Source organism: Macaca fascicularis, chromosome 8 (genome assembly GCF_037993035.2).
Source record: "Macaca fascicularis isolate 582-1 chromosome 8, T2T-MFA8v1.1".
NCBI classification, from domain to species: domain Eukaryota; kingdom Metazoa; phylum Chordata; class Mammalia; order Primates; family Cercopithecidae; genus Macaca; species Macaca fascicularis.
This window is the reverse complement of record NC_088382.1, coordinates 64,572,468-64,599,680: the sequence shown is the minus strand read 5'-3', so window position 1 is coordinate 64,599,680 and position 27,213 is coordinate 64,572,468. Positions and strand designations below refer to the sequence as shown.

The window sequence follows — 27,213 nt, the reverse complement described above, 5'->3', positions numbered from 1 at the left end:
GGTGGCGGCGGCCTGCCTGCCCAACCTGGTAGTCCCAGTCGGGCTCGGCCGAGGGCACCGCCTCGGTGCCAACTGGCATGGCGGGGTCAGTTAAATGAACCTGGTCAGCGTGCTGCCTGGCTGCCGCTAGGATACATTCCCGTTCCTCAGAGGACAGGGTTGAGGTCATAATAACATGGAGATCATGCCAGGTGAGGTCATACGCCTGGCATAGGTATCTGAACTCTTTGATATACAGAGTGGGGTTGGCCGAGAAAGAGTCTACATGCTCTTCAATCTTAGACAGGTCTGCCAGTGAAAACGGCACATGGACTGGACCACTCCTTTGGCGCCTGCCACTTCCTGCAAGGGGCACAGGAGGTTGGTCCTGGACCAGGTATGGGCTGAGGCAGGTGAGGAGGAAGAGGAGGTAGGAGAGACAGGGTCCGTCAGGTTTGGTGGGGACATAGGAGGAGTGAAGGGGTGGCGCAGACGGAGACGGCGAGGGGTCAGAGTAAGGGGGGAGGCGGTTGAGCGGGGGACTAACGGGGACACGGAAAAAAAGCATTAGGGGGCTCAGAGAAAGAGGGGAGATTGTTCGTCTTCTGGCCTGAGGAAGATGTCGGGAGCAAGACCTGGGCCAACAAATATTGGGCACAGAGGTCTGGGCAGGAGCGCAAGTCCTAAAAGGCCTGAACATAGGGTACCTCGGACCATTTGCCTAGTCTCTTGCAGAAGTTGGTCAGGTCTGTGAGGATGTTAAAGTCTAGAGTGCCCTCTGCAGGCCACTGAGACTGATTATCTAATTTATACTGCAGCCATGCCACTGTGCAGAAGAAAATAAGCCGCTTTCGTTTTAGGTCTTGGCCAAGACCTAAAGTCTGGAAATTAGCCAAGAGGCACCCCAGAGGGGATTTTTCGGTCTGGTTTGGACTAGGCAGCCCCCATGATCCTGAGGCGGGCAGTCCGGAGGCAAGGGGAGCATCCTCCCACTGCCACGCCGAGTGCGGGGTATGGCGGCTTCTGGGGAGGTTGGACGTCTCCTAGTCCCCGGGTGCCGAGGTCACTTGTGACGGACGGGGGAAGCCCTGAAGCGGACTCATTTTTGGGCAGGGACTCCCAGAGCCTGCAGGACGGGGGAAAACTTACCCAGCAGTGATCAAATTGAGTCTTGGATTTGGTGAAACAGCTCCCTGCTCAGAGAGGAGGTCCTGGCTTGGGGAGAGGAGAGCCTGCCCAAACTGGCAGGGGTCCGGGGAGGGGTCTCCTCCCGGGTTTCGGTACCAATGTAATGTAATGGGGAGCCGAGCAAGAAGAGACGAGGCAGATGAGAACAGAGGTAGCCTTTATTGGGCTCGCAGGTGAGGTTCACCGGTCCCCTAGGAGGAGGGCCGTAGGGCCGTTGTGGCGCTCTCGGCAGTATGGGGGAGGGGCCTTTTATAGGGCGAGGTAGGCGGGGTTTGTAGGTTTCAGTTTTCCTGAGTTAGGTTTCCATTTCTGAGGAATGACCTGTCCAGGAGCTTGCGCAGAGCCCGGGTTTTATGGAGGGCGCGGGCTTTTTTCGAGCACTGAGAGTCTTAGCAGGAAGTGAAGGGTGGGAAGTCCTAACAAAGGACCTGCCATGCCAGGTGATACCACCATGTTGGGTCTAGATTCCTGCCTAACAGATATGATCATGTATCTTTAAATACAGAATAAGTTAAATTTTGACTCAGTGCAATACACAACTATTTCAAAAGAATAAAGCTAAATGTGGTACAATTTGGATACTAATACCTCAGTTTTACAAATAAAAATGATAATATGTACACATGCTGCTATGCACATTTAAAGTTTAGAAAAATCACCTTAAGATACCTTTATAAATAAAGTTTAGAAGTTGGAGATGAGAGAAGGAAGACACTTTTTATTTTATACCTGCCTACACTATCTAATATTTTTACTACATGCTATATAAGTTTTACCTTTTTAAATTGGTTAAGTATGTAAAGAGAAAAATATATATAGTGAACCAATGAAAAGTTCTTTGGGAGTATCACCATATAGGAACTCTGTGCCTACATTCTTTCAAAACAAAAAAAAAAAATTTCACCTTGTGACTGTTAAAGTCCTCTCTAGAATTATCATTTTATATTTAGAGTTCCTAGTAATCCTATGTAAACTGTTCTTCCCAGTATTCACAGGCTAGAAAAATCTTTAATAATCTTCAAGTGATGCCAAACAGAAAAGACTGAACCATTTCTGCAAATCAGTACATTGACATTTAGTGCCACAACTAATTGTGCATCTCTAGTCAGAAATGGCTTGACTTTTCTATAAATGTGAATAGTATCTTTGTGAGGAGAGGAGAGTAGTAGATCTTCAAGGTCACACAGAATCATTTTGAGATCTAGTCTCTGAAACTTGATTTTAGATAAGTTAAACTTTCTCAGTTTCTTCATTCAGAAAACAGAAATAATACATTCCTCTTATGGCCTTTAGGAGAGCTAAATCAGACAACATGTGTTAAGCACATAGTACAGTGCCTATTACATAACAGCTACCCAAGAAAGGAAAGTTATTATCATTGTAATTGTTACAAAATTACCTCTTTTGCATCAATTAGATTATGTGTTCTCATGAGAGCAATATTAATCCCAAAGGACAAAACCTGGTTTTTGGAGGGCAAAAAATCTTAAATATACAATGGTTTTGGGCCCTCTAAACTCAGGGCTATCTGGCAAAACATTATTCCTTAGTATTTAATTTCTCTCATTAGCAGAAGGCAATAACAGAAAAAAAAGTTGAGAAGTTAATTAAGCTACTTAAGAATTACATGTAAAAACCATTATCAACCTTGGAAATTTCAGAGGACAAATTTATTATATAAATGGAAATTAATCTCCTAATATACAAAATTAGAGAAATAGTGCCTGTGTCTGTCTACATGCCTGAGTGATTGTAATTCATATACGCAACAATAAAAAGAAACAGAAAAGGATCAATCTTCATGATATAGGTATGTAGCCACTGGATTACAATGGTGTCTATAAGGAGATTTATATTGGTGGGCAAATATAAGTCACAAATACTTGGGATTAAACCATTGGAAATCAAACTCCAAGCAAGGCAATAAGAGAATTCAACCTTAGCCACCGTTGTTTGAAAAAGATTGTGTGAAATCAGAAGCAGCCATAAAATAACTTATAAGTAGTATATGTTACAGAACTAATGGAAGATAACTGGTTCTCTTTTCATGCCAGAAAAACCTAAAGTAGCAAAATACCAATTTGAGTGTCCAAGATAATGATGGACTGCTTTACAGATGGGCAGGGTCATTTTGTGTAGTTCTCTCCAGTACTCTTGTGCACGCTGCCTCTAAGCACCAGACGACTTGACTCCATCTTTCTATGGTCTCTCTTTTCACCCAGGAATATAAGGCCCAAGGCTACTTTTCCAGTGTAGATAAAATTTACATAGCAGGGGGAAATTCCAAGCCAGGCACTCAAAGCTTTAGTCTCCAGCTGCTGGTTTAGCAGTTTAAAAAGAAAAAATGAAAGAACCTAAATTGGCCAAAGCAATTTTGAAAGAGAACAAAGTTGGAAAAATTTACACTATCTGGTTTCAAGGCTTACTATAAAGCTACAATAATCAAGATGGTATATTGTGGCATACAAATATATGCACAAATCAATGAAACAGAAGAGAGAATGCAGAAATGCACCCCTACACATGTGGTTGATTAACTTTTGACAAAAGACTATCCTTTCTAATTCAAAGTATTCAATGAAGAAAGGATAGTCTTTGGAACAAAGAGTGCTGGAATAACTGGATATCCATTTAAAATAAAATGAATCTCAACTCTTACCTCCCACAGTATATTTAAAAAAAAAAAAGAGAGCTCAAAATGGGACAAATAGACCCAACGTAAGAACTAAAATGATGAAACTCCTAAAAGAAAACACAGGAGAAAATCTTGTCATTGACATAGGCAGGCAGAGATTTCTTAGATAAGACTTGAAAAGCATGAGCCATACAAAGGAAATAAACAAACTGGCCTTACCAAAATTTAAAACTTGTTCATTCAAAATCCCACCACTAAGAAAGTAAAAAGTCAAGCTATTAGACTGGGAGAAAATGTATGCAAGACATACATCTGAATGTATTGTATATTGTATTATATATATAATTGATTCTCAGCCTTTTGGCTAAGATCAAGTGAATATATTGTACCCAGAATATGTAAAGAACTCTTGCAGCTCTAGATTTCAAATGCCCAACAGAAAATAAATCTGAAAACATACTATACCACAAGATACATGAACAGCAAATCAGTACATGTAAAGAGGTCCAACAACAATAGTCACTTAGAAAAATGCAAATTAAATGCAGAAAAGTAAACACACTGGTATAGCTAAAATTTAAGATTAACAATAGCAAGTGCAAACTAGAATACAGAGCAACTAGAATCCTCATACATTGTTGGTAGGGATACAACATGATACAACTACTTTTGAAAGGAGTTGGCAATTTCTTATTAACATACAATTACCATACAAGCTAACAATCTCGCTCCTATATATTTACCTAGGAAAAATAAAAAATATGTCCTGCAAGAAGACTGGACATGAATGTTTATATAACTTATATCCATAATAGCCAGAAACTGGAAATAAATGTATATTAGCTGGCAAATGTATAAACAAAGTGTGGTATGTACATACAATGAAATACCACTCAGCAATGAAAAACAAACTACTGATTCAGGCAACAATAATGAATCTCAAAATCATTTTGCTAAGTAAAAGAAGCAGATAGCAAAGATGCCAGACCATAAGACTCCATTTGCAAAAAATTCTAGAAAAAAACAGTACAGCCACAGAAAGTGAATCCATGGTTTCCAAGGGCTGGGAAAAGGGGAGAAGCAATTAGCTATAAAGGGAAATAAGAAATCCTTTTTTGGGTGATGGAAATGTTCTATTATCTTACTGTAGTGGTGATTACGTGAATACATATGTTTGTCAAAATGCATCAAATCATAACACTTAAAATTGGAGAGATTTTATCAAATGTAAATTATACCCAAATAGAGGGTGAGAGAGAGAGAGAAGGAAATTAAAAATTAAGGAATTATTCCAGAGGTTCATCAGGCTGAGGTAATATTCATAATAGAAATTTTAAAATGAAAGAACAACAACAAAAAAAAAAAAAACAGAAGGGAAAGATCACAGAAATAATATAAAACAAATTCCCAGAACTAAAGGATATGGGTACTGAATGCCTCGTGTAACAAAAACAAACAAACCCTATACAAGTATGTATTATTGTGAAATTTCAGAATACCAGAATAAACAGACGGTCCTAGAATCTTTTGGGAAGGGGAGAGGGGTCACATGTATGGGAGCAGAAATGAGAATGGCTTGGTACTTTTCATGTTGGGACGAAAAAATAAAAGACAAATTTTTAAAGTTTCAAAATGTTTGACTTACTTCTAATGTATAATGCCATGTAATTTTTATCCATTAAACATGTGAGAATAAAGATTTTTTCGTGTGTGTTTGTTTATTTTGAGATGGAGTCTCACTCTGTCGCCCAGGTTGGAGTGCAGTGGTGCGATCTTGGCTCACTGCAACCTCCACCTTCTGGGTTCAAGTGATTCTCCTGTCTCAGCCTCCAAAGTAGCTGAGATTACAGGTGCATGCCACCACGCCTGGCTAATCTTTTATATTTTAGTAGAGACAGGGTTTCACTGTGTTGCCCAGGCTGGTCTCGAACTCCCAAGTTCGGGCAATCTACCTGCCAAAAGATATTTTCATACATTCAATTAAAAAAAAAAAACTCCCATGCACCCCTTATTATAAACTAAAAGACAATTTTCTCCACCTAAATTGAGGCCTAAACTAAGATTTCAATAAATCAAGACATCCAATATAGAGAGAAAAAGGAGATTCCCAGGATGTTGCTGAGGGATAGCTCAGGATGACAACTGCACAGCCGACTTGGATTGAAGCAGTTCATGTTGGATGAGGAGGGAGCTGGGTAGAGGAGTTGGGAAGGGACTTCCCCAAGGAATGCCTTCAAGAAAAATAATGTCCCCAAGGGAAAAAAAAAAATAGAATAGATAGGCACTTTTATGCTGACACAGTCAGCCCTGGGGAAGAGTTCAGTAATAAATGATAGTCCATTTTTAATGCAAGGAAAACAAAAAATAGTTCAAAAAAGAAAATGTAGTCAGAATATACTAAAAGGCTCAGCTGAGAAAAATATTTACATATTCACATGGTTATTAATAAAAACCCTGTAATTTAATTTTTAAAAATTATACTGGCAGAGACAGGAGGTGGGAAGCTGAAGGTGAAATATCAATAGACAAAATCTAAAATTGAAAAAAAAAAAAAAGCAGTATGTCTCTAGATACAGAAATAAACAGCAGAAAAACAGCTAACCATTTTCAAGAAAGGTGCCTCTGTGGAGTGGGAATTAGGTATGTACAGGGTCAGAAAGTGACCTGGTCAGAAACTTTTATTTTGAGCCTTGCACTTCTGATTAAAACTAGTTATAAACGTATAACTTTGGTAAGAAATAAAAATGCAAATGGAAGAGTTCATCACTGAAAGAAGTACAACTTCTATGCTGGAGAGCCTGCCAGTGCAGGTCTACTGTGTGATTCTAGCTCTTAATGCCTTATAGACACTAGGTGGTCAGCTGTATGCAGAAACTTGTCCAGCTAGGCACTCACTGTGGACCCCATTCCTAACCCCCTCAGGACCACCCAGGAGTGCAGTCAGTCCTGTTGAGCTATTACATAGCACTCTACATACTTTGACATTTCATGACAACCAGACATTTCATGAGACTCTATTTGTTGATCCAGATTAGGTCTACAAATTCCTAGTAGGATACCGAACAGGGCATACAAGGCTAACCTCGACATCAACCTCCTGAAGGAAAAGCACCAGACAATCTCCATAATGCTACTACCCCATGCCTCCTGGAAGGGTAACAGGACAGAGCCCATTGTGCAGATTGGTGCAAACTAACAGGTGAACAGGGAGAAAGTAAGCAAAGGCATAAAATAACAAATCTAGAGAACTTTCTCTTGGTCCCAGTCATTCCTCATATAATGGCTTTTTGACTGAGAATTTCCACTAACAGGCCTATGTTGAAATACATGTCTAAAACAAACTCCAATGTCATTTAAATGACATGAAATTATTCTTTTGGATTCTCTATACCACATCCATGAGAATAAATGGGACACATATGTATGCAAGTGTGTTTTTTGTTTTTGTTTTTGTTTTTTGAGAGTTTGCTCTTGCCGCCCAGGCTAGGGTACAGTGGCATGATCTCAGCTCACTGCTACCTCTGCCTACTGGGTTCAAGAGACTCTCCTGCCTCAGCCTCCTGAGTAGCTAGGATTACAGGCACCCATGACCAGCCCCGGCTAATTTTTGTATTTTTAGTAAAGAAAGGGTTTCACCATGTTGGCCAGATTGGTCTTGAACTCCTGACATCAGGTGATCCACCCACCTCGGCCTCCCAAAGTGCTGGGATTACAGGCATGAGCCACCGTGCCCAGCCAAGCGTTGTGATTTTTATGCTGGTTTCTTTCTAATGTGGTCTTGAGGTTTTTCTTGAGAGTGGCCATAAGCTCCAGCCTTGCCCTGGCCAGAAATTCAAAGGATTTGGTTGTGGACGTTGACAGTACGCCTTCCATGGAATGCCTCTTTATCCTGAAGGATGCCTACTGCCTAAGTGTCTGCCCCATGACTAGGTGTCCCTCTCACAGGAAACTGTTTTTATAGGCAGACACCCTTGTGGGTCTTGCCTGACCTGTATCCAGATTATTCCTGTCATACAGTCACTCTCTAAGATAGCCCTGACCAAAAAGAAGGCTATGTTAAGAGTATCTATGCCAAATGAGACACAATGAAGTGAAATGAAAATGCATGAAACGTAAGTGTTTATTATTCACAGTTCCCAGAAAGGTTAGGGGTACCAACAGAAAGAGGCAGCAGGGAGCTCAATCAGCAAGGGGTCAGTGGGGAAAAGGAGAGGAAGAGGGAGAAATGGAAGAAGGGAGGTTGGGAGAGAGAACAGTTGGGAGAGAGAGAGGAGGAAATCTCTGGGACTGTGTATGCCTTTATTAAGGTCTATGGGCATTATCCCTTAGGCTTTCTTGTGGGGGTTGTAGATAGGCTAATTTAAAGAAATAAGTTCCCCTCTTCCCTCCTGAAGGGGCGAACCTATTTACGTGACTCTGGTGTTGACCATTACATTTTATCATGTTCAGTAGCTGTGGAGTATGTTGGGTTTGGGGTCAAAGAAATGAGGAATAAGTAGGCCATACGGCAAACAACTACATGGGAAAGTAAGGTTTTAACTAAGCCAAAGGTGACAGATTAGGACTAAATTTCAAATATTATGTCAGGCCTAAAACTGGATGCTGACGCAGCAACTGCATTAAACAAACTTAAAAATATATATATACGAATATTTATATATATGAACATAAATATAGTATTTAGCTTCGTATCACCCACTTCTATTTTCACTCTAAATATAATGAATTCCTGCGATGTGCAAGTCATGTTTTCCCATGAACCTACCATCCTATCTTAATTTACTTGGTTGTATTGATTCACCTGAGCTTTAAGCAGTCTCACATAGGTAGTAGTCTGTAGACTGCAGCCATTTATCAACATTAGAGTTACAGAAGAAAAGAACTATTTTCAAGAGGAAAAGCAGCTAAACGATTTTTACTCCATTGCCCTTTGTTTTTTGTTCTTGCTGTTACTGATTGTTATGATAATCTGTGTATGAATCAAAAAGTAAACATTAATATATGAAATACCTATGCATAGAGAAAAGACTCATGTGTATGTCCTTTAGAAAGAATTTCCATTGTTAAAAAAATAATCATTGTATATTACATCTAAAGTCCATGATGGGAACTGTTTACTAATTTTTGTCTAGAACAAGATGAACATATCTTCTCTAAACCATCAAACATAGTACTTGTCTCTGTTTGAAGGTTTGCTGTTTTGCTCCTTAATTTTCAAAAGCTTTTCAGTCATACAATCTCTGCTATGACTTGGGAATATTCCCTTAATAACTTAGCACTTAAATCACTGGAAGATAAACCCTTTTGGGAAAAAAACTGTGAAATACCTTGAAATGGACAAAAAAGAAATTACTAAGTGCCTTGTCAAGTCCTCTTGGGGTTACCTCTGTTTTTTCATTATCTTTAAATTATCTGAAAATCCTGCAAATTATAAAAACATAGATAATGCAAACTATTCTTCTCCATAGAAGTATAAATTGGTTGTGTCCAGGGAATGTAATCTTTGTCCTGGACAGACCCAAATTCATTTCAGCATTTCTTATTGCTTATTTTTAGTGATACTTTAAATTCTTCCTTCAGCCCACTGTATATGTTAATAATTCCCTATGTAATTGGTAAGTTAAATAAAATCTTTGGCACATGATCATGTTATATCTGTAAGGAATTCATGATTTTGCTTTTTAAAAACAATTATCCTTTAATACCTTAATGGACAAGACAGTAGAATAGTAGGAAAAATGCTAAGTACTTTGGATTAAAATAACTCTGGGCAGTTATGGAATCCTTCTTAACCTCAATAAACAGGGAATAGAAAGTCATTTTGTTTTCAGGGTAGATCTGTACATAGAGTATCAAACCACAAAACTCAGGACTTTTTATGAGGATCAAATACAGATATTAAAGTAAAAGTGCTTCTTTACTAGCCTCTGTGAGTTTTAGTCCCCTTCCTGCTACATTAAAGATACTATTACCCATCAAGAGGGTTGTTGTGAGGACTAAGATAATACACATAAAGAACTTAGCCCAATATTTGGCACCAAGCAGGGGCTCAAACTGTTAGTCACCTTCACTTTCATAAAGGGCCAGATGACTAAATCTTGAAAATATTACTTTTCATATACATGCACACAATAAAGCTAAAATACATCTTGGTCAGAAGAACACCAACTTTGAAAAGCGTATCAAAGATATTAACACAAATAGCTTTTTAAAGAAAAATAGCTAAAACATGTTTAACACTGTGTGCCAACCTCTGTGCTAAGAGTTTTACAAGTATTTTCTCTAGTGATCCTCTCACAACCACCTTATAAGGTAGCTCCTCATAAGTACTTTAATAGAGTGCCATAAATATGGAATGTAGTTTCAATACCTCAGTTTACACTCTGAAAAATGAGGCATGTTTTTTGTCACTGAAAAGTTGCATTATAGTATTTGAAAGTGTCATGTAAAAATTACCCCATCCACTGAGCCAATGACTCATTAACTTAGTTTCAACTTGAATGAGGGAATTTTGGTGGGTGCCATCTTCCCCAAATTGGGCTTTCCTTGGAATCAATTCTGATGATTCTTGACAGTTGGCATTTTTGAGTGCCTCTACGTTTGAACTTTTGCTCCTTGCTACTAATAGCATATTTATTTTAATTCTGAACACTGCTACTTCTTCTGGGTTTAATATTTGGGGGATGCCTGCACAGTTGGACATTCAGCTTTCACTGAAGCAGAAGCACGAAGCTCAGAGACTGCCCCAATGCTTAAAGCATTGCCTTTATCCATGCAAGTCTCTCAGAGTGCCTGAACCTTTGACAGCACATGGCACAGCTGCCATCTGGTGGGCAAAACACAATAATTTCACCACTCTACCTTGGAACCAGAGACTCTGAATTCCTGAGTAAGGGATGCTACACTTCCATACTCAGCCCTTCAGGTACTTCATCTCTAAAGCAAAAGCTAGGTCTCTATAATATTCTTAAATTTCCTCTCAAGTTTCACTTACTCTTCTAAATTTCACAGTGTGACAAGATTTTTTAAATATAAATCTTGTAAAAATAAAAACATGCTTTGAATGTTTAAAAATCATCTTTACAGACATTTTAAAGATGAGTAAAATACCGCTTTCATAAAATATAAAAAAACCTAAAAAAATACAAAAAACTGAGTTCTATCCTTCAGCATATTTGCACATCCTTCTATATGTGTGGATCTGAAATTAGTAAGAGTTAAGAAAAACTAAATGCCTTCAAAAGCACTTCTTACCCATTTAACACACATTTATTAGGTACTTACCATGTCCCAAGTATGAAGCTAGCTCTGTGAACAAGATGTGGCCTAAAATCTCAGAATTCAATGTATGTGAACATGTTCATTTTAAAGAAGAAGTATGTTACACAGTCATGCATTACTAATTCATGGTTGTCACTCCAGCTTCTCCCAATTATTATGCACCAAGGACACTGTTTGGTGTAATATTATTGCCAAAAACTACATACTGCATGCCATATTTCTTGAAATCTCCTGGGTTTTATAAGTAATTTCCTCAATCTTCTTGGGTATATCTGTATTTTACACCTTCCAAATTAAAAAGAAAAATTCTTTCCTTGTCTCACTGCACTAGCAAATGAGTGCTAATTTTTTAAAAAATATCTTATCCCTGGCCAGGCACGGTGGCTCACACCTGTAATCCCAGCACTTTGGGAGGCCGAGGCGGGTGGATCACCTGAGGTCAGGAGTTCAAGACCAGCCTAACCAACATGGAGAAACCCCATCGCTACTAAAAATACAAAAATTAGCCAGGTGTGGTGGTATAGGCTCCCAAGTAGCCTATAATCCCAGCTACTTGGGAGGCTGAGGCAGGAGAATCACTTGAACCCAGGAGGCGGGGGTTGCAGTGAGCCGAGATCACACCATTGCACTCCAACCTGGGCAACAAGAGAGAAAGTCTGTCTCAAAAAAAAAAAAAAAAAAAAAAAATCTTATCCCTTCTTCCTCACATGAAAACAATGGCAAAAATGTAGTAAGCCCAGTGCAGTGGCATGTGCCTGTAGTCCCACCTACTTGAGAATCTGAGGATGGAGGATCATTTGAACCCAGGAGTTCAAGACGAGCCTGGGAAACATAGTGAGTATCAGCCTTAAAAAAAGAAAAAAAAAAAAAAAGGTAGTAAAAGAGCATTAATTTTCAAGCATAAAGAACTGGGTTCAAACCCTGGCATGATACCCTACTGTAAACCAGTCATGAAAGTCCTTTACCACCTTCTCCTAACTTCTCTATTTAAAAAAAAAAAAAAAAAAAAATCTGGGGGAGTAATAAAGCCACATTCACAGTGCCTTTATGAGGAAGAATTACACACAAAAACTCTGCAGGTGTACCATAGTCCCTGGTACACAGTAGGCACAAAATTAATGTAAATTATTTTCTCCTTTCTATTTTTTCTCCAAAACTTTGTGCTCTTTCATTCACTACAATTTCTCATTGCTTACTACAGAAACTTACATAACATTATAACTTCCACATTTTCATTAAAAGAAAGCATCACTTAATTTTTTAAAAAGCATACTCTATGTAGAAGTAGTCTCCAGCTGATGAAGTAGCAATTCATAATTTTTATGAATTTATGACTCATGCTGAACTGACACCAACATTATTCTTGATGTAATTAATTTAGTTACCTTTGTTCCTCAATGCCAAATTCATGTTATTTTAGCATCTCCATGTGTGGCCCCAAAAATACTGACCATTCTAATTTGAGTCAGTTGTAAACAAAAGGCATAGATTTCCAAGATTTCTAAGACTTGTTTCTATACCATCATATAGTAATGGAGCGGAAGGAATCTTAAAAGCTTTCCTGGTTAACTCCTGGGAAATATACCACAGTTATTCAAACCAATTGACACTTGATAGACTAGTCTATTAGAAAAACAGTAAATCCTGTCTCAGGGAAATGCTTGCAATTTCACTGGATATTCTGAGGAACTGGACTCAACACATTTGGCACAAGAAACTATGAGATTGTTGTGGACATCTTATAATTATACCTTTTATCAAATCAGTAGTTAAAAAGAATAAGTGAAGTACTTTGAGGTTATGTCTATTCAATTTATTCACCAATACATTCAATATACATTTTATACCAAGCTAACATCATTTTTTAAAAAGGATATAGTTCTTGTCCTTAGCACATTTTGATGCCCTGAGCAAAAAAATCATAGATACCAAAAAAAAAAAAAAAAAAAAAAAAAAAAAAAAAAAAAGTAAGTTCAGAACAAAACCGGATAGAAACTTCCAAAATAAGAGAACCTGAGTCTGTAGTTGTTGGAAAAACAAAGAACAGAGAAATTATGAAAGTCAAACTGGTTATCCAAAGTAAGGTTTTCCAGGGTAAGTTCATTTTGAAGAAGTGGGAAATTCTTAGAGGTTATCTAGTCCATATTTGTCACATGTGCTTCATCTCATTATGGGAAAAAATGAATTGACAAAGAATGTGCTGATATTGAAATTATAAATCTTCTTGTTCTCTGCTGCTTTCAAAATCAGTTAAATTTAATATGTCTTCCTCTTCCCAAATGAAAATATTTTCACCCTCAAACATACAAAGTTCTTCTAAAGTATTTCTGTTGCTAATATTTAAGGAGGTCTCAACTTGGCAAATATCTAAGAGGCAAGCTTGACCAAGCATTTCAAAGAAGTAATGACAGTTGGTATTTTCTCTTACTATTTGGTTGAGATTTGTTCTTGAGCCCTGGAATCCGTTATTTAATAAGTTGTTATTCTCATCGACTGCTTTAAACATTTCATTTGTCTGACTGCTGAAGTCTTGTGTATCAGAATTCATATTACTGACAACTAACAATGATGTGTGCAAGAAATTCATACAAAGCCTTTCCTTCAAATCTGGTTGGAATTTCTTTAAATTACCTTCTTCCTCTAACTCCAAAAAGTTAATTCTTTTTTGTTTTCTTCTTTTACCCATCAAGTCGAATGTGTTATTGAAATAAAACTGATCAAATATATCACCAATGGCATTATCAATATGATTTTGTCTCATACTTGCTTTATTGTTCTCTTCCCTGAACACTTTTTTGTCTGTCTGAAGTAAATATGGGTGTATTTTCATCCATAAATAAAAACCCAAGAAATTTTCAATATCAGATTCTTTGCGATATGCAAATCCTCGGTCTTCCTCATTCACGGGTTGGATAATAACAGTTAGTATTGGGCAATGTTGACCACAAAGAGCATACAGTTTATCCAAAGAGTCAGCTTCCTGAAGTGTACCATGAATCATATTACTGCCAGGCAATGGTTGGTTTTTAATAGCATCATCAGAGACAGGGTAGACTTTGTTACTAGCAGACGTAAAAGAATGAGTGACAGATGTGCATACTCTTTCTGACTGATGATTATTACCCTTCTTCTCTGTATGGTGATTTACTATTCTTTCCTTGGCACAGGTTTCATTGTGAACATCCTCATGAAAAGGTTCTGAGTCACTACCATGAGGCATGTTAAAGTAATTGCATTTTAGTTCAAGGGGTTGAGTTAGTTCCTCAAGTTCTGAAGAGGAGAGTTCATCCATGACTGGGCCTGGAGCCAAATTACCAAAATGTGAATATGGTACCTCACTGCTGTTATTATCAAGTAGGGTGTCCACTGATGTGGTGTCTGCATTGCCACACATGCCAGGATTTTCAGATGACATCCTTAGCAAATGATTTTCTTTCAGAAGCCATTTGCCTTTGTCAATCAGTACTCCTTCCTCTATGTCTGTGAGGATTCTGCTATGATCATTTTGTTTTGTACCAGGTTCTACAATGTCACCCCCATAATAATCGTTCCTCACACCACTAACATCACACTTATCTTGTCTTTCCTCCTGGAATTCCTGCAACATAGGTGAACTAGTAGATACCTGTTCAGAAGAGCCAAATGACTGCCCTTCAGAATCATAAAGACTTGCTTTCCTGGAACACTGAAATTCCACAGAATTATAAGGACAAACCTGAGATTTGCGGGTAGACCCAGGAAAAAAAGATGGCTTGATAATATCTGCTTTACCGTAAAGTTTTTCTATTGCCCTTTTAACAAATCCTATGTTGTATTCTTTCTCTTGGGCAAGTTCGCCACTGTCATTGGGATCATCACTGGATGTTTTATATGGCTGCTCACTGTCACTGTCTGGTCGATAGTCTGACCAATCAGAAGTCACTGGACTTCTGATGCATTTTTTTAAATCAGGAGAGGACTCTGAATAACTTCCAGCTTCCATACTTTTCACCATCATTTTTACCATCTTAGTTTCTCCTTCATTAGTCTCCTTTTCACTATTTTGCTTAGAATCATAGCAAAAAACTAAAGATGGTGGTGTTGCCAGCCTTTTACTGATTATTTCATAAATTATACCATTCCTTCTTTTTTCTTCCATAACATTCTTACCAGAGATGTCTATCAATTCTAAAGTTTTACTAGCCTCTAACTCTTCTTGGATTAATTCTTCAGTGGCTTGCTCTCCTCCATTTACCACTGTATTAAAGATATCAGTGTCCTGGTTTTCTAATTCTTCAAAAGATTCCAATTCTGAAATGTTTCTTTCACTTGATGCCATGCTGTTGGTTATTGAGCCTGGTTCTTCAGAAGTCCTTGGTTCTTCCATATCAAAGGAAGTATATGCATTTTCATCCTGAAACTTCTTTAGTGAACAATTTTTAAAATCATCTAGAGAACTATGTTTCTTATCAAGTTCTGCTTCTTTTTCACTTAGGCAAAGTCCACAGGAGCTTAAATTACTGACATTTTGATGTGACACCAATGTATTAAAGCCATTTTTATATTCAGGGTCTGTCAAAATATTTAGATCTTTCTGAATGTCATCACCTCTTTCTAACTCTTCAGTTGATTCCAAGTTATCAGTATATGTGTTTTCTTTGGAGTTGAAAAAGTCAATGGTATTGCAGACACTGACAGGAACGTAGGTCTCAACAGTTGGGCAAGCTCCCTCATAGGTATGGTTCTCCTTTTGAGCACAAGCCTTGTTGGAAAACACAGTATCAGTAAGTGAACAGACCTCTCCTAGGAAACAAGCCTTACTCATAGAAGTCTGATCCACACCATAACCATCACTAGGAAAATGAGTGTCACTGGGGTTACATGTCTCTTTTGGAGGATAAGTCTTATTTACAGGCCACGTCTCACATGGAGAGCAAGTCACTTCCAAAACACAGACTTCAGGGGCACATGCCTCACTGGCAGAGCAGTCTCCATCCAAAGAGGAGATTCTTTGTGTTCTTTCATTTTCACTGCACTTAGGAACACTCTGAATGCTGACTGTGGAACAATTTGCAGAAAGATCTAGTGGAACCACATCTTGTTCTTTCTCACTGAGTCCAAAGTAGCTTGTAGTTGACTCCACTAAATTGGCAACAGCAGCTTTCAAGTCATCAGCTTCCTCTGTGATGGCTATGTGCTTTAGAATCTCCAGCAACGCAAGTGTTTCTGAAGATTTGTTGATAGTCTTGTGAGCATCAACTTGACAGAAGCTATTCATACTTCCCTTTAGATTTAGCACCAAGAGCCAAGCAAGAAGGAGATTAGTGGATGAATTGCATATTGCAGAATGAAAGGGAACATTTGCAAGTGAACCTGGCATTTGAACAACTCCATTCTGAGTCTTGGGAATACCAGGAACTGAAGCTTGCAATTGGTGAAGCATCAGGACTGGTAAGAGGTCTTTTGGAGTTTCCTCTTCTATAGGATCTACTTGAATGGCAGCCTCTACACTTTGCCTTTTTCTAGCTAGGTTTATTTCCTGGTAAACAAGTTTTTTCTCTGGTCCTGATTTTTCAGCAGCTATATGACGTTTAGTATTACGATCATTAATAGCTGACTGTGACAAAGTACAATGTTCATGCAGGGAAACCAAATAAGCATCATTCAGAGATCCAACCTGTGTCTCATGGAGATCTTCTTCACCAGTATCACTGGCAATAAAAGACTTATCTCCCTCTTTACATAGATTATCTCCTGTCAAACTGGCAATTTTAGTTATGTGCTTATTACTTTCCATAACAAAATTATTTATTTTTCCAGAACTTTTATGGGGATCATTCCCTGGAAAACTATTATTGTTACAATTTACCACACTCATTTCATTTCTACATACTGGAGCTGATTTTATAGGCTTTAAAGTTGGATATGGATTTATGTTCTGCAACCAACTCTGTATATAATTTTGAACTGAATGATGAGCAATATCCTCAGGAAAATCAGGTTTTTTCAAAGAAGCTAAGGAATTTGCCCTGGTTGTAGCATGTTGTTTACTTACAACAGCACTTGCTTTCAATTTATCCCCTTTTTGTTTTTTCTGGCTTCTTAAAGTTATGTGTGAATCAGTAACTAAACTCTTCTTTGCCATTCCTCTCAAATAACCAGATGCCACTTCTGCTTGAGATTGTGGTGCATAAAAATATTTGGGTTTTTGCTCAAGGATGTTAAATACATGAAATAAACTTTTATTTTCAAAAGTACTTTTGCAATATTTGGATTCATTGTGAGGAAACACTTTATCTCCTTGACAGATTTCTCTTTTTTTAGGTGCTCCCAAGCTTACTTTCTTTAGTGATTTAGATTTTCTTTTGGTTAAAAGTCCTTGAACCTTGGAATTTTGAGTAGTATTTAATTTATTTCTGTGGAAATTCTTCGAAATCGTGGAATTGAGATTACTTTTGGAACAAAAAGTATTTGATTCAATTACAGTATCACTTGTCTGGAGGTCTTCCTTACAAAGTATCCTTCCTTTAAGGGGACTATCTGAATCTTGCAATATCATTTCCTTTCTAATTCTACCTCTTGTGTTTATTCTCTCATTCTTATTAAGAATTCCTTTGGTTGCAAGCTGTCCATCTTGATATCTGGAATTTATTGCTTGCTGTAGAGATTTTTTCTTCTTTTTGCTGGAAACAGATGACAAAATCTTCTTTTCATTTTTTGGAAGTTTTGTTAAACCACACTGAGCAAATTCATTAATTAGTCTGTCAATTCTTGCAGTGACAGTAGAGGATGCTTCCGAAGCTGTAGCCTCAGAAATATTTTTGTCAGTTCCAGAGTTGGTACTTGAAAAGTGGGGTGCATCTGCTGAAATAGGGCTGAACCTATCATTGGTGTTATCATAAGCTTTGAAGTTCTTGATACCAGTTTTGTTGTCTGATACCATACTATCAACTACATCTTCCTCCACAATTGAGTTATCTGATATAGTCGACGGCAAACCATTATTATGGGACATCTCTAACATCTTCTGACTTGTAATTTCTATAACACCAGCACTTATTGCACTTGACTTAAGCAGTCTGTTTTCCTTTTTTCTTTCTAACAATGACTCCTCCATTTGATCATTGTTATTGATCTGAACAAGTACTGGTTTGTTAGATACTGCTGACATTTTACTGCAAGAATGTGTAAACATATGATACTCAGACTTGTTTTCTCCACTTTCCCTTTCTTCACTATAGGAAAACTGTCCAATCATTTTCTCTTGAACCTCAGTTTCAGATACTAAGGTCACACTGCCTATCACAGATTTCTTTTGTCTCACTCTTCTTAGTCCAGGTGTAGGGGGCCTATAAAAACGATGCTTTGCTTGATCCTGAGTTCCCTGGGTGATATCTGTGTCCACAGTAGCATTCTCCCAACTAGCAGAACTGCAAGTTTCAGCCTCTTCATCTGTCGTTTGAATGTTTATCTCCTCTGGTAAACTGCCTTCTTGATTACTGCTTCGCTCCATAGGTGACACATCTGCAGAGAATGAACATGCTGCAAGCTTTAAACCAGATGATCGACTTTCTGTTCTTCCTGGAAAACTCATCTCACTCTTTTCATCATTATTAGAAGGACCAGTTTTACTAACAGTAGTTGTCCATTTTATGGTTTCTTCCTCTTTTATTCTGAATCGAACTTTCATCTCAACTGTCATAGTGCCATCTTGATTAAAAATAATTGATTTCTCAATATCATCTTCAGAAGGATATATTGGTAAATTCTGAGAATCACTCTTTTCTAAGGCCAAGTAATTTTCAGGAACAAAAGAATAGTCTAAGTAGCAATCATTATTATGTGTTTTCTCAGAAGAAACAGAATAAATCTGGGACCTTGAGCTTGAAGACATATGTGTGCTTACTTTAAAGATTTTAAGAGTAAAAGGTGCCCACATCAAAATATAATATGGAAGGCAGAGAAGTTAAAAATATCCAAAGGAAGAGGCAGCAAAGAAAAAAAGAGAAAAAGGGAAATAATTAGTATGAAAAGTAGCATATTTTCTGTATTTCATAGTAAAATGATACGTTTCTGAGCTCTATGTATTTTCTTTCCCCCACCCGCTCCCCGAGACGGAGTCTCACTCTGTTACCAGGCTGGAGTGCAGTGGTGCGATCTGGGCTCACTGCAACCGCTGCCTCCAGGGTTCAAGCGATTCTCCTGCTTCAGCCTCCCGAATAGCTGGGACTACAGGCCCACATTACCATGCCCAGCTAATTGTTTTGTATTTTTAGTAAAGACGGAGTTTCACCATGTTGGCCAGGATGGTCTCAATCTCCTGACCTCGTGATCCGCCTGCCTCAGCCTCCCAAAGTGCTGGGATTATAGGTGTGAGCCACCACACTCAGCCTATATATTTTCCCAATAGTTATTTGAGAAAACCTACTGTAATAGTGGTACATTTCTTCAAACCACTCTTTAGAAGAGATCTCTAATTCTACTTCAACTTAAATGAGGAGATTCAGAGAATTTTAACAAGTTTAACAAGTTTAAAAAATGTATAAAGTAAAAACTGCTAAGAATTCTACCAAAGATAAAAGTTTGCGGGTTTTCATTTCGTTGTTCTGTTTACCAATACTGAAACTGGAGTCCAACCAAGTACTGCTTACCTATTCAAACAAGGCAAGCAACAATTTATGCTGGTATTCATCTTTCCACCTACAAATATCAAAAGAGGTATCCATAGCTTTATGAAAGCAGAAACATTTTTATAATTAAGACTTAATCAAGTACTAATTATTAATTTAGCATGCACTTTGTATAATCGTTGCAACTGACTTAATACAGGGCACAAGAGAGAACAGAGCTAGACATAAGTCCAGATGTCAGTTATCTTTTTAACGTGTGTCTTCAGCATTAACACCTTGGCACTCTTGCTTCTTAAATTCAATCAAAATGCCTGGGCCGGGCGCAATGGCTCACACCTGTAATCCCAGCACTTTGGGAGGCTGAGGCGGGTGATCACTTGAGCCATCATAACAGCCTGGGTAACACAGCACGACCCCATCTCAAAAAGAAAAAAAAAATTCCTGTTAGCAAATCTATATAGATTTGCACATACTTGCCATCAGGTAAGCCCCTTTAATGTTGCAGAGTATAAACCTGGAAATATTTTTTCTTATTTTTGATATGCTTTTACTTAAATTGTAAATCAAAGTGTCTCAAATTTTTGAAGTAAAATTTAACAAAGCCCTCAGATTCCCTGCAGTCATCAAAAACCATACTCGGCAACCTGTATCAGACATAATAAAATCTAATTTTAGTAAAATGACAAATGTGAAATAGCACTATCATATTTATAACATATATGTGGCAACCTAATGCTTACAAAATAGAAGCATTAATAATTATCTACTGAATATATCCATGAAATCATTAAACAACGATGGATTAGTTTCACCCACGTAAGCAGTAAGTAGAGATATTAATACTATTTAAAATACATATTATCCAAGTCTAAAGAGAATAAAAACTTAAATTTAAGTATAAAAAACAATCAGTACTCTAGCAAAGAGCTTGTTTTCCCTGGAAATACTAAGTACAATGAATAATGAGATTAGCCATGCTGTACAGGCAATTTACAGCTTATCCCACATCCCTGGGCCTGAAGAGGCCCTCTTCCTCCCCTATCCAAAGGATAATGCTACACAGTAGAATCTAAGGAATTATCAACCTACATTATCGTTAACCAGCCTGAATTGGTTGCATGAACCTTTTTTAATAAATAAAATGTGGGTCTAAGAATGTGTAATTTTTATAGCAATAACATCAAAAGGCAGAGCACATAGCATAGATTTGAAAAACTACAGTCATTCTGCTCACCTGCTGAGGTCAGCTATGTATGCTGCATGGTACTATTTAGAGAAAACTCTGCAACAACCAGAGAAGAGACTTACACAGATCCCACTCTAAAGCAAGAAATGCTGGCATTTTTATTTTTTAACTAGGTAGTTTATGCAAAAAAAGCACACATCATCAATTTAAACAGGCATATCATTGATTTGGAAAAGTCTAAAACACAGATAATCTCCATGATTCTTTCCAACTATAAATATAGCCAATTTCAGTTTAGAATGTTTTTCAATCCTCTCCTTTTCGTTTCTGTGGTGAAAGAACTGGTCATTTAAGCATGGATTTTTGCTGTCGTTGAGGCAAAAAAAATCTCAGGGCTAAAAATATGGACTACATATTAATAAGTGACTTACTCTTTCTGCTTTCTGACTTTGCATTTCCCTTGGGGTACACACGCTGAGAGATCCCTGGTAATCTAGCAGGAAGCAAGTATTTTTGGATGTCATAATTTCCTGGTTTAAATGGCTCCCTTCCTGCTGCCACCACAGCTCCAGAGCTCAGGATCACTGCCTGGAGGCTGGGAACCTAAAAGAGACCAGAGTCATTATCCTGAGATGAGCACATTTTATACTAAGTGGTAATTTTATAACTTTGCTTGAATCAAATCAACAACCTCCTAGACTTGAAAGACATCATCACCGAGCATTTTCTTAGGCACCAATGGTGTACACAAAATAAGTAGAGATACCAAATGTCAAGGTTAGTGGGGGGAGGGGGGAGGTCAGTTACCTCCCAGCAGGGATCCCAGGAAAATGCTTCCTCTATGAAAATACTACTCTTTGCCACTCCTTTCCAAAAAATATTGTCAAGATTGGATTCCATGTGAAAACATTATATACCGTGGGGCTCAGGGAAGACAAAGGGGTGGGCAGCCTGAGGTAAAGATGAGATTCCAGTCAGATTCTGACAAAGGAACAAAGGCAGCATTGGGTGCACACACTCACATACACAGGCAGGGAGGAAGACTTCCTTCCCGGGGGCCACCATTCACACCCCACACGAACCCAATTAGTAGGGTGCTCAAAATGAGCTCAGGCTCGAGGAGCCCCCTAGAACGCTCACCCTCCTTCCGTCCGTAGCATACAGCTTGACCACCGGGCGCTGCATGACCTCTGTCAGGTGCTGTAGAAATGCCTCGAAGCTCTGGGTGACCCTCCTGCTGAGAAGAACCGTGCGCCTCGTCTTCGGGTCGCCATTCCTGAAGACCACCAGGCTCCGTGGGGCGCGGGGCTTGCCGGGAGCAGCGACGGCGACGGGGTGGGGCGGTGCATGCGCGCTGATGGCCCGGCTGCTGAGCCAGGGCCGCGGGCGCCGACGGGCTTTGTCCAGGTCCACAGGCTGCACCTTCCTGCCGTGGGAGCATAGGTACGACTCGCCGTCCTCCAGCTCCTCCAGGCGCGTGATGCTGTGCCTGCCTCGAGGGGTGCTGATGTTCCTCACTCCAAAAGGTAGGGGTACCTTCCTGGACAAGTTATCCAGCAGAGCATCAAAGGACTTAAAGGAGCGAGGGTTGACCACCACCCTGACCCCACCAAATTGGGGGTCTCCGCTCTTGTAGAAACTGATCCGCTTGGCCACAACAGGATGAGTGAGACTCAAATGGCGAGGGGGTGGAACTTGATCTTCAGAAGAAGTAGGATGAATGATGGAAAAACCAGTAGAAGGAGTGTCACTCATTTTGGCTAAGACCTAGAGAAGAAAGAAAATTATCTCCAGAATCACAGCACCATAGCGAATACATGGTAATACTAATGCATGCTAAATATAGCTGCAGACATCCAGGATATTCCTAGAAGTTTATTCTTTCATTCGTTTATTCATTCATTATACCTACCAATTTTGAAAAACAATTTTAAGGGACTTATAATAAAAAGAGATAAACAGTTAAATAAGGATATTTATAATTTAAAAGTTAAAAACAACCTAAACACACTAATAAGGGCCGAGATAAATTATCACATATACACCCATGCAATGAAAAACTATACAACCATTAAACATGACCTTATAGATATATCTTTTGGCATAGAAAGATGATCATGACATATTACTAAGTGAAAAAAATCAGTTTGCAGAACATTCTGTGCCATTGATTTAAATGTATATGTACAGTCACATTGCTTAACAATGAGGATAAGTTCTGAGAAATGCATTGTTAGGTGATTTCATCATTGTGTGAACATCATAGAGTGTACTTACACAAACAGATGGTATAGCCTACTACACACCCAGGCTTTATGGAATAACCTATTCCTCGTAGGCTATAAATCTGTACAGCATGTTACTGTTTGAATACTGTAGGGCATTGTAACACAGTGGTAATTTGTGTATCTAAACATATCTAAACATAGAAAACGTACAGTCAAAATATGCTATTATAATCTTATGGGGCCACCATCACATAGGTAGTCCACCATTGACCAAAGTAGTGTTATGTGGCACATGACTGACTTATATGAATTGGGGAAAAGTCCAGAAATATATACAACCCAGTGTTGATGGTGGTTGTCTCTGGATTGCAGAACTCTGGAAAATATTCGTGTTTTTTTATACGTTGGTAAACTTTGTGAACCTTTAAAATTAGCAAGTATTATTGCACAATTCAAAAAACAAGAGAGACACAAATCGGAAACCATCCACTGAGAAAGGTAAGAGAGTTTTGCAATTCATCAGTTTAGTCCTTCAAATCCTGACAATAAATAAATATGGGAGAAACAGGAAATGTTTTTAAAGTCCAAATTGTCTGGAGGAAAATGTACCTGACATTAAGTTCTAGGAGGAATGTATCACATAGAACCTTAAATAAGAACCCTTTTAAGATACTATCAGATGTTTCTACTGCAGATTGGAGAAAATGCAGGCATATCATCTCACACACCACTTATCTTACTTTGGGAAACACTGCACTAAGCAAAAATGTTCTTTGAATAAATGGCAGCATTGCTATGGGCTGCTAAAACTAGTGCAGTCTGGTTACTGGTCCCACTAGTAGTTCTGAAGTTAAACCTTCAGAAGAGAATTCAAGAAGAGTAACATTCAGCAAAGCACCAAGGTTTTCCTTTTCCACTTCTCAGTGAAACTGGAGTTTGATTGACAAATGAGCAGCATTTGGAAGTATTTATCTGGTTCTGGCCTTGTTTTCATTTGTGGCTGTTTTCTATTGTTTGAAATTATTTTAATTATTAGTGTCTTTTGACACAGTAAGAAAGTCCTGCAGCCTTGAAGACAAATTGAACAAAATTAATGTGATTGGTAATACAGAGATGGAAAAAGGAATGTTTATCATTGTAAATCAGCTATAAATCCGGCCCAAATCATCCACTTAAATGTTTGCAAGCTGTTATCCAAGATTCTTCATATATCTCCAATCTGATTTACAAATCTTATTTAAATGTAACTTAGAAAAAAACATTTGAAGATCAGCCTAGAAATTAGATGTCTTCCCTTCTTTCTTCCTCAGAGGTTTAAAGTAATTATAATACTTAAGACAAAAAAAGCAGCTGTAGCAGACATGTGCATCAGGAGCTGGGGAATCCAGCTTTGCAGTGGAGTCAGCAAAACTGCAACCTCTTCTCATCCTCATCTGGTCAACTGTGGTCTGACCTTGAGCAGGCTGCTTAATCGCCATGGCCTCAGCAACTATAAGAAGGATGAGTTCCTTCGGTATTTAAATAAGACTTTAGGCCAGGTGTGGTGGCTCACGCGTGTAATCCCAGCACTTTGGGAGGCCAAGGCGGGTAGATCACCTGAGATCAGGAGTTTGAGACCAGCCTGGCCAACATGGTGAAACCTCGTCTCTACTAAAAATACAAAAATTAGCCGGGCGTGGTGGTGTGCGCTTGTAGTCCCAGCTACTCTACTCGGGAGGCAGAGGCAGGAGAATCGCTTGAACCCGGGAGGCGGAGGTTGCAGTGAGCTGAGATCGTACCACTGCACCCAGGCCTGGATAACACAGCGAGACTCCATTTCAATAAATAAATAAATAAATAAATAAATAAATAAATAAAAGACTTTAGAACTCTTTCCCTCCAATTACATTTTAGGTTGGTTTACTTATATGTTTATTTGAAAATATTGTACATGAATAATATTTGAGCCACATTTTTCACCTAATTTTGGAAAATGATATTTTTCTTGGTGTAGGTGCATCATGAGGCTCTTAATGTCACCTTTTAAATGCCTGAATCTCACTATTTGGAGAGCTATTAACCTGGTGACCACTTTGGGAACACATCTGTGTGAGCCAATATGCTAATGTCGGTTTTGGCCAAAGACAAAGGAGATTTTGTGCTGGGGCCGGGAGGGAAAACATGGAAGATAAGTACCATAGGAGCAAAGAGGCAGCTCCCATTGTCCACATCCCACTGCTACCCAGCCCTGAGCATTGGTTTTGAGCCCAGTGCATGAAGGGCAGGTGCTGAAGGTACCATGACCTGGGAAGATGCCAGGTCCCCAGCAGTGGAGGAGCATTTGTAGAGAAGGTACATCCAACACGGTGGTTGCCAGGCACCTTGTTGGGGATGCTGTAGTGAAAACAAAACAAAAATACAAGTTCGCATGATCTTCATAGTGTGTGAGAGAATCTCTGGGAACTCCTAGAAGTCACTGGGGGAACTTTTAGGTAGAGAGTTGAGATTCTGCATCCTTGTAGGTGAGTCTTAAGAGCCTATGATAAGGAGGGCCTTGTGTGTAAAACCCAGAACATGATAAAGATTAGGTATTATCATTGAAAAAAGAGATTTGTGTTCATTGAGTGTACGACGTCATCATTTGGAAAGAGGGTGCAAACCAAGTATTTCTGAAGAAAGTGAATCAGCCTTTGCCCTGTCTTAATAATGTGCATTTCCTACAGAGTCCATGGGAAGTTCACAGAGTAACTCAATAGCTCAACTGAAGAAGAGGAAGAATTGTGGTACCAAGAGAATACTAAGGAGGGATGTCTAATACAGCCTGAGGGATTGGCGGTAGGAGTGAGAAGAGAGGGCAATTTCCAGAGGAAAGCCTGTGTAAAGTTGAGATGCCAGAGGCAAAAAGTGGTAGAGATGCCCTACAGGAAGAAGGCAGAGGTGGTACCGCATTTACCTGGTGCACATGAGCAAGACTAGCAATGTGGTCATTAAGTCTTGACAATAGAGTGCCCACTTTTGTGAAACAGAGCTACCAGCCCTCCATAACTTTTTTGAGTTCTCCTATGTTAGCTGTGCTCCATTCTTAATCAGTTTTAAAAACTAATCAGAGACTGGGTGCAGTGGCTCACGCCTGTAATCCCAGCACTTTGGGAGGCCGAGGCAGGCAGATCACGAGGTCAGGAGATTGAGACCATCCTGGCTAACACAGTGAAACCCCATCTCTACTAAAAAAAAAAAAAAAAAAAAAAAAAAAAAAAAATTAGCCAGGCGTGGTGACGGGCACCTTTAGTCCCAGCTACTTGGGAGGCTGAGGCAGGAGAATGGTGTGAACCCAGGAGGCGGAGCTTGCAGTGAGCCGAGATCACGCCACTGCACTTCAGCCTGGGTGACAAAGCGAGACTCCATCTCAAAAAAAAAAAAAAAAGAATCAGAATTTGCATAGAAATTTGTCAATGTATCTTTACATACATTTTCGATAATAAGTTTTATCTTATGCCCTCTAAATTTGGAATAAGGCAGCAATATACTTAAGGGCTACCTTGGGAACAAACAAACTGAGCAGCATAAAATGGTTTAATTCTCCCAGAAGTTTAGGCTGAAGAAGTGGAGGTGGAAAGAGGTAACTGTAGAATCTTGAGGCCCTCCAGTTTCCTCACCAGTGACTTCCCTATGTGTAGCAAGGAAGCTGGTTTACAAAATCTCTTTGCCTTAAAATCCACTTCTAATGACATGACAGCTTGCTAACAATATCCTCTCTTCTTCTCTGCAGAGCCTGTTTATTGCCTAAAATTAGACAATGGAGCTATCATGCACACTTTCATTGCTCTTTAATATTAAGCAGATTTTTTAACACACTTAGGCTCAACTGTGGCTAGGCTTATCTGTGGCATCATTAGTTTTAATCAAACCCCACTTAAATCAATCATTTACAGCTGTGCTGCTCAGAACTAAATAGTTGGCCTCTACCAAGAGGGCCATGTCTTCACTCTCCCACTCACTTGACAAAATATGACAGATTTACATGCGTCATTTCACTAATTATATTTTAAGTTTAATTTTCTACCACATAGTGTGAATTCAGACAAGTCACAAATAATGAATTAGAAATAATGGAAAACTGAGAAATAC

General features: G+C 38.8%; 1 protein-coding gene across 5 annotated transcripts in view; it reads right to left on the bottom strand.

Annotated features, from left to right (window-relative positions):
• The window catches only part of RP1 (RP1 axonemal microtubule associated), a 322,165-nt gene that overhangs the window by 246,788 nt on the left and 48,164 nt on the right, over positions 1-27,213 (bottom strand). For 3 of the 5 annotated variants that reach the window (XM_045398266.2, XM_073998826.1, XM_015454863.4), the window contains 3 exons: positions 22,019-22,645; positions 21,310-21,481; positions 12,875-18,967 (listed from right to left, as the gene is read on the bottom strand). In XM_045398266.2, coding sequence (XP_045254201.2) covers positions 13,296-18,967; positions 21,310-21,481; positions 22,019-22,633 — 6,459 coding nt within the window. In that variant the 5' untranslated portion in view covers positions 22,634-22,645 and the 3' untranslated portion in view covers positions 12,875-13,295. Of the gene's footprint in view, positions 1-12,874; positions 18,968-19,713; positions 19,763-21,309; positions 21,483-22,018; positions 22,646-27,213 lie in introns of those variants that run through there. The other 2 variants (XM_065519234.1, XM_073998827.1) reach the window with 2 other exon arrangements.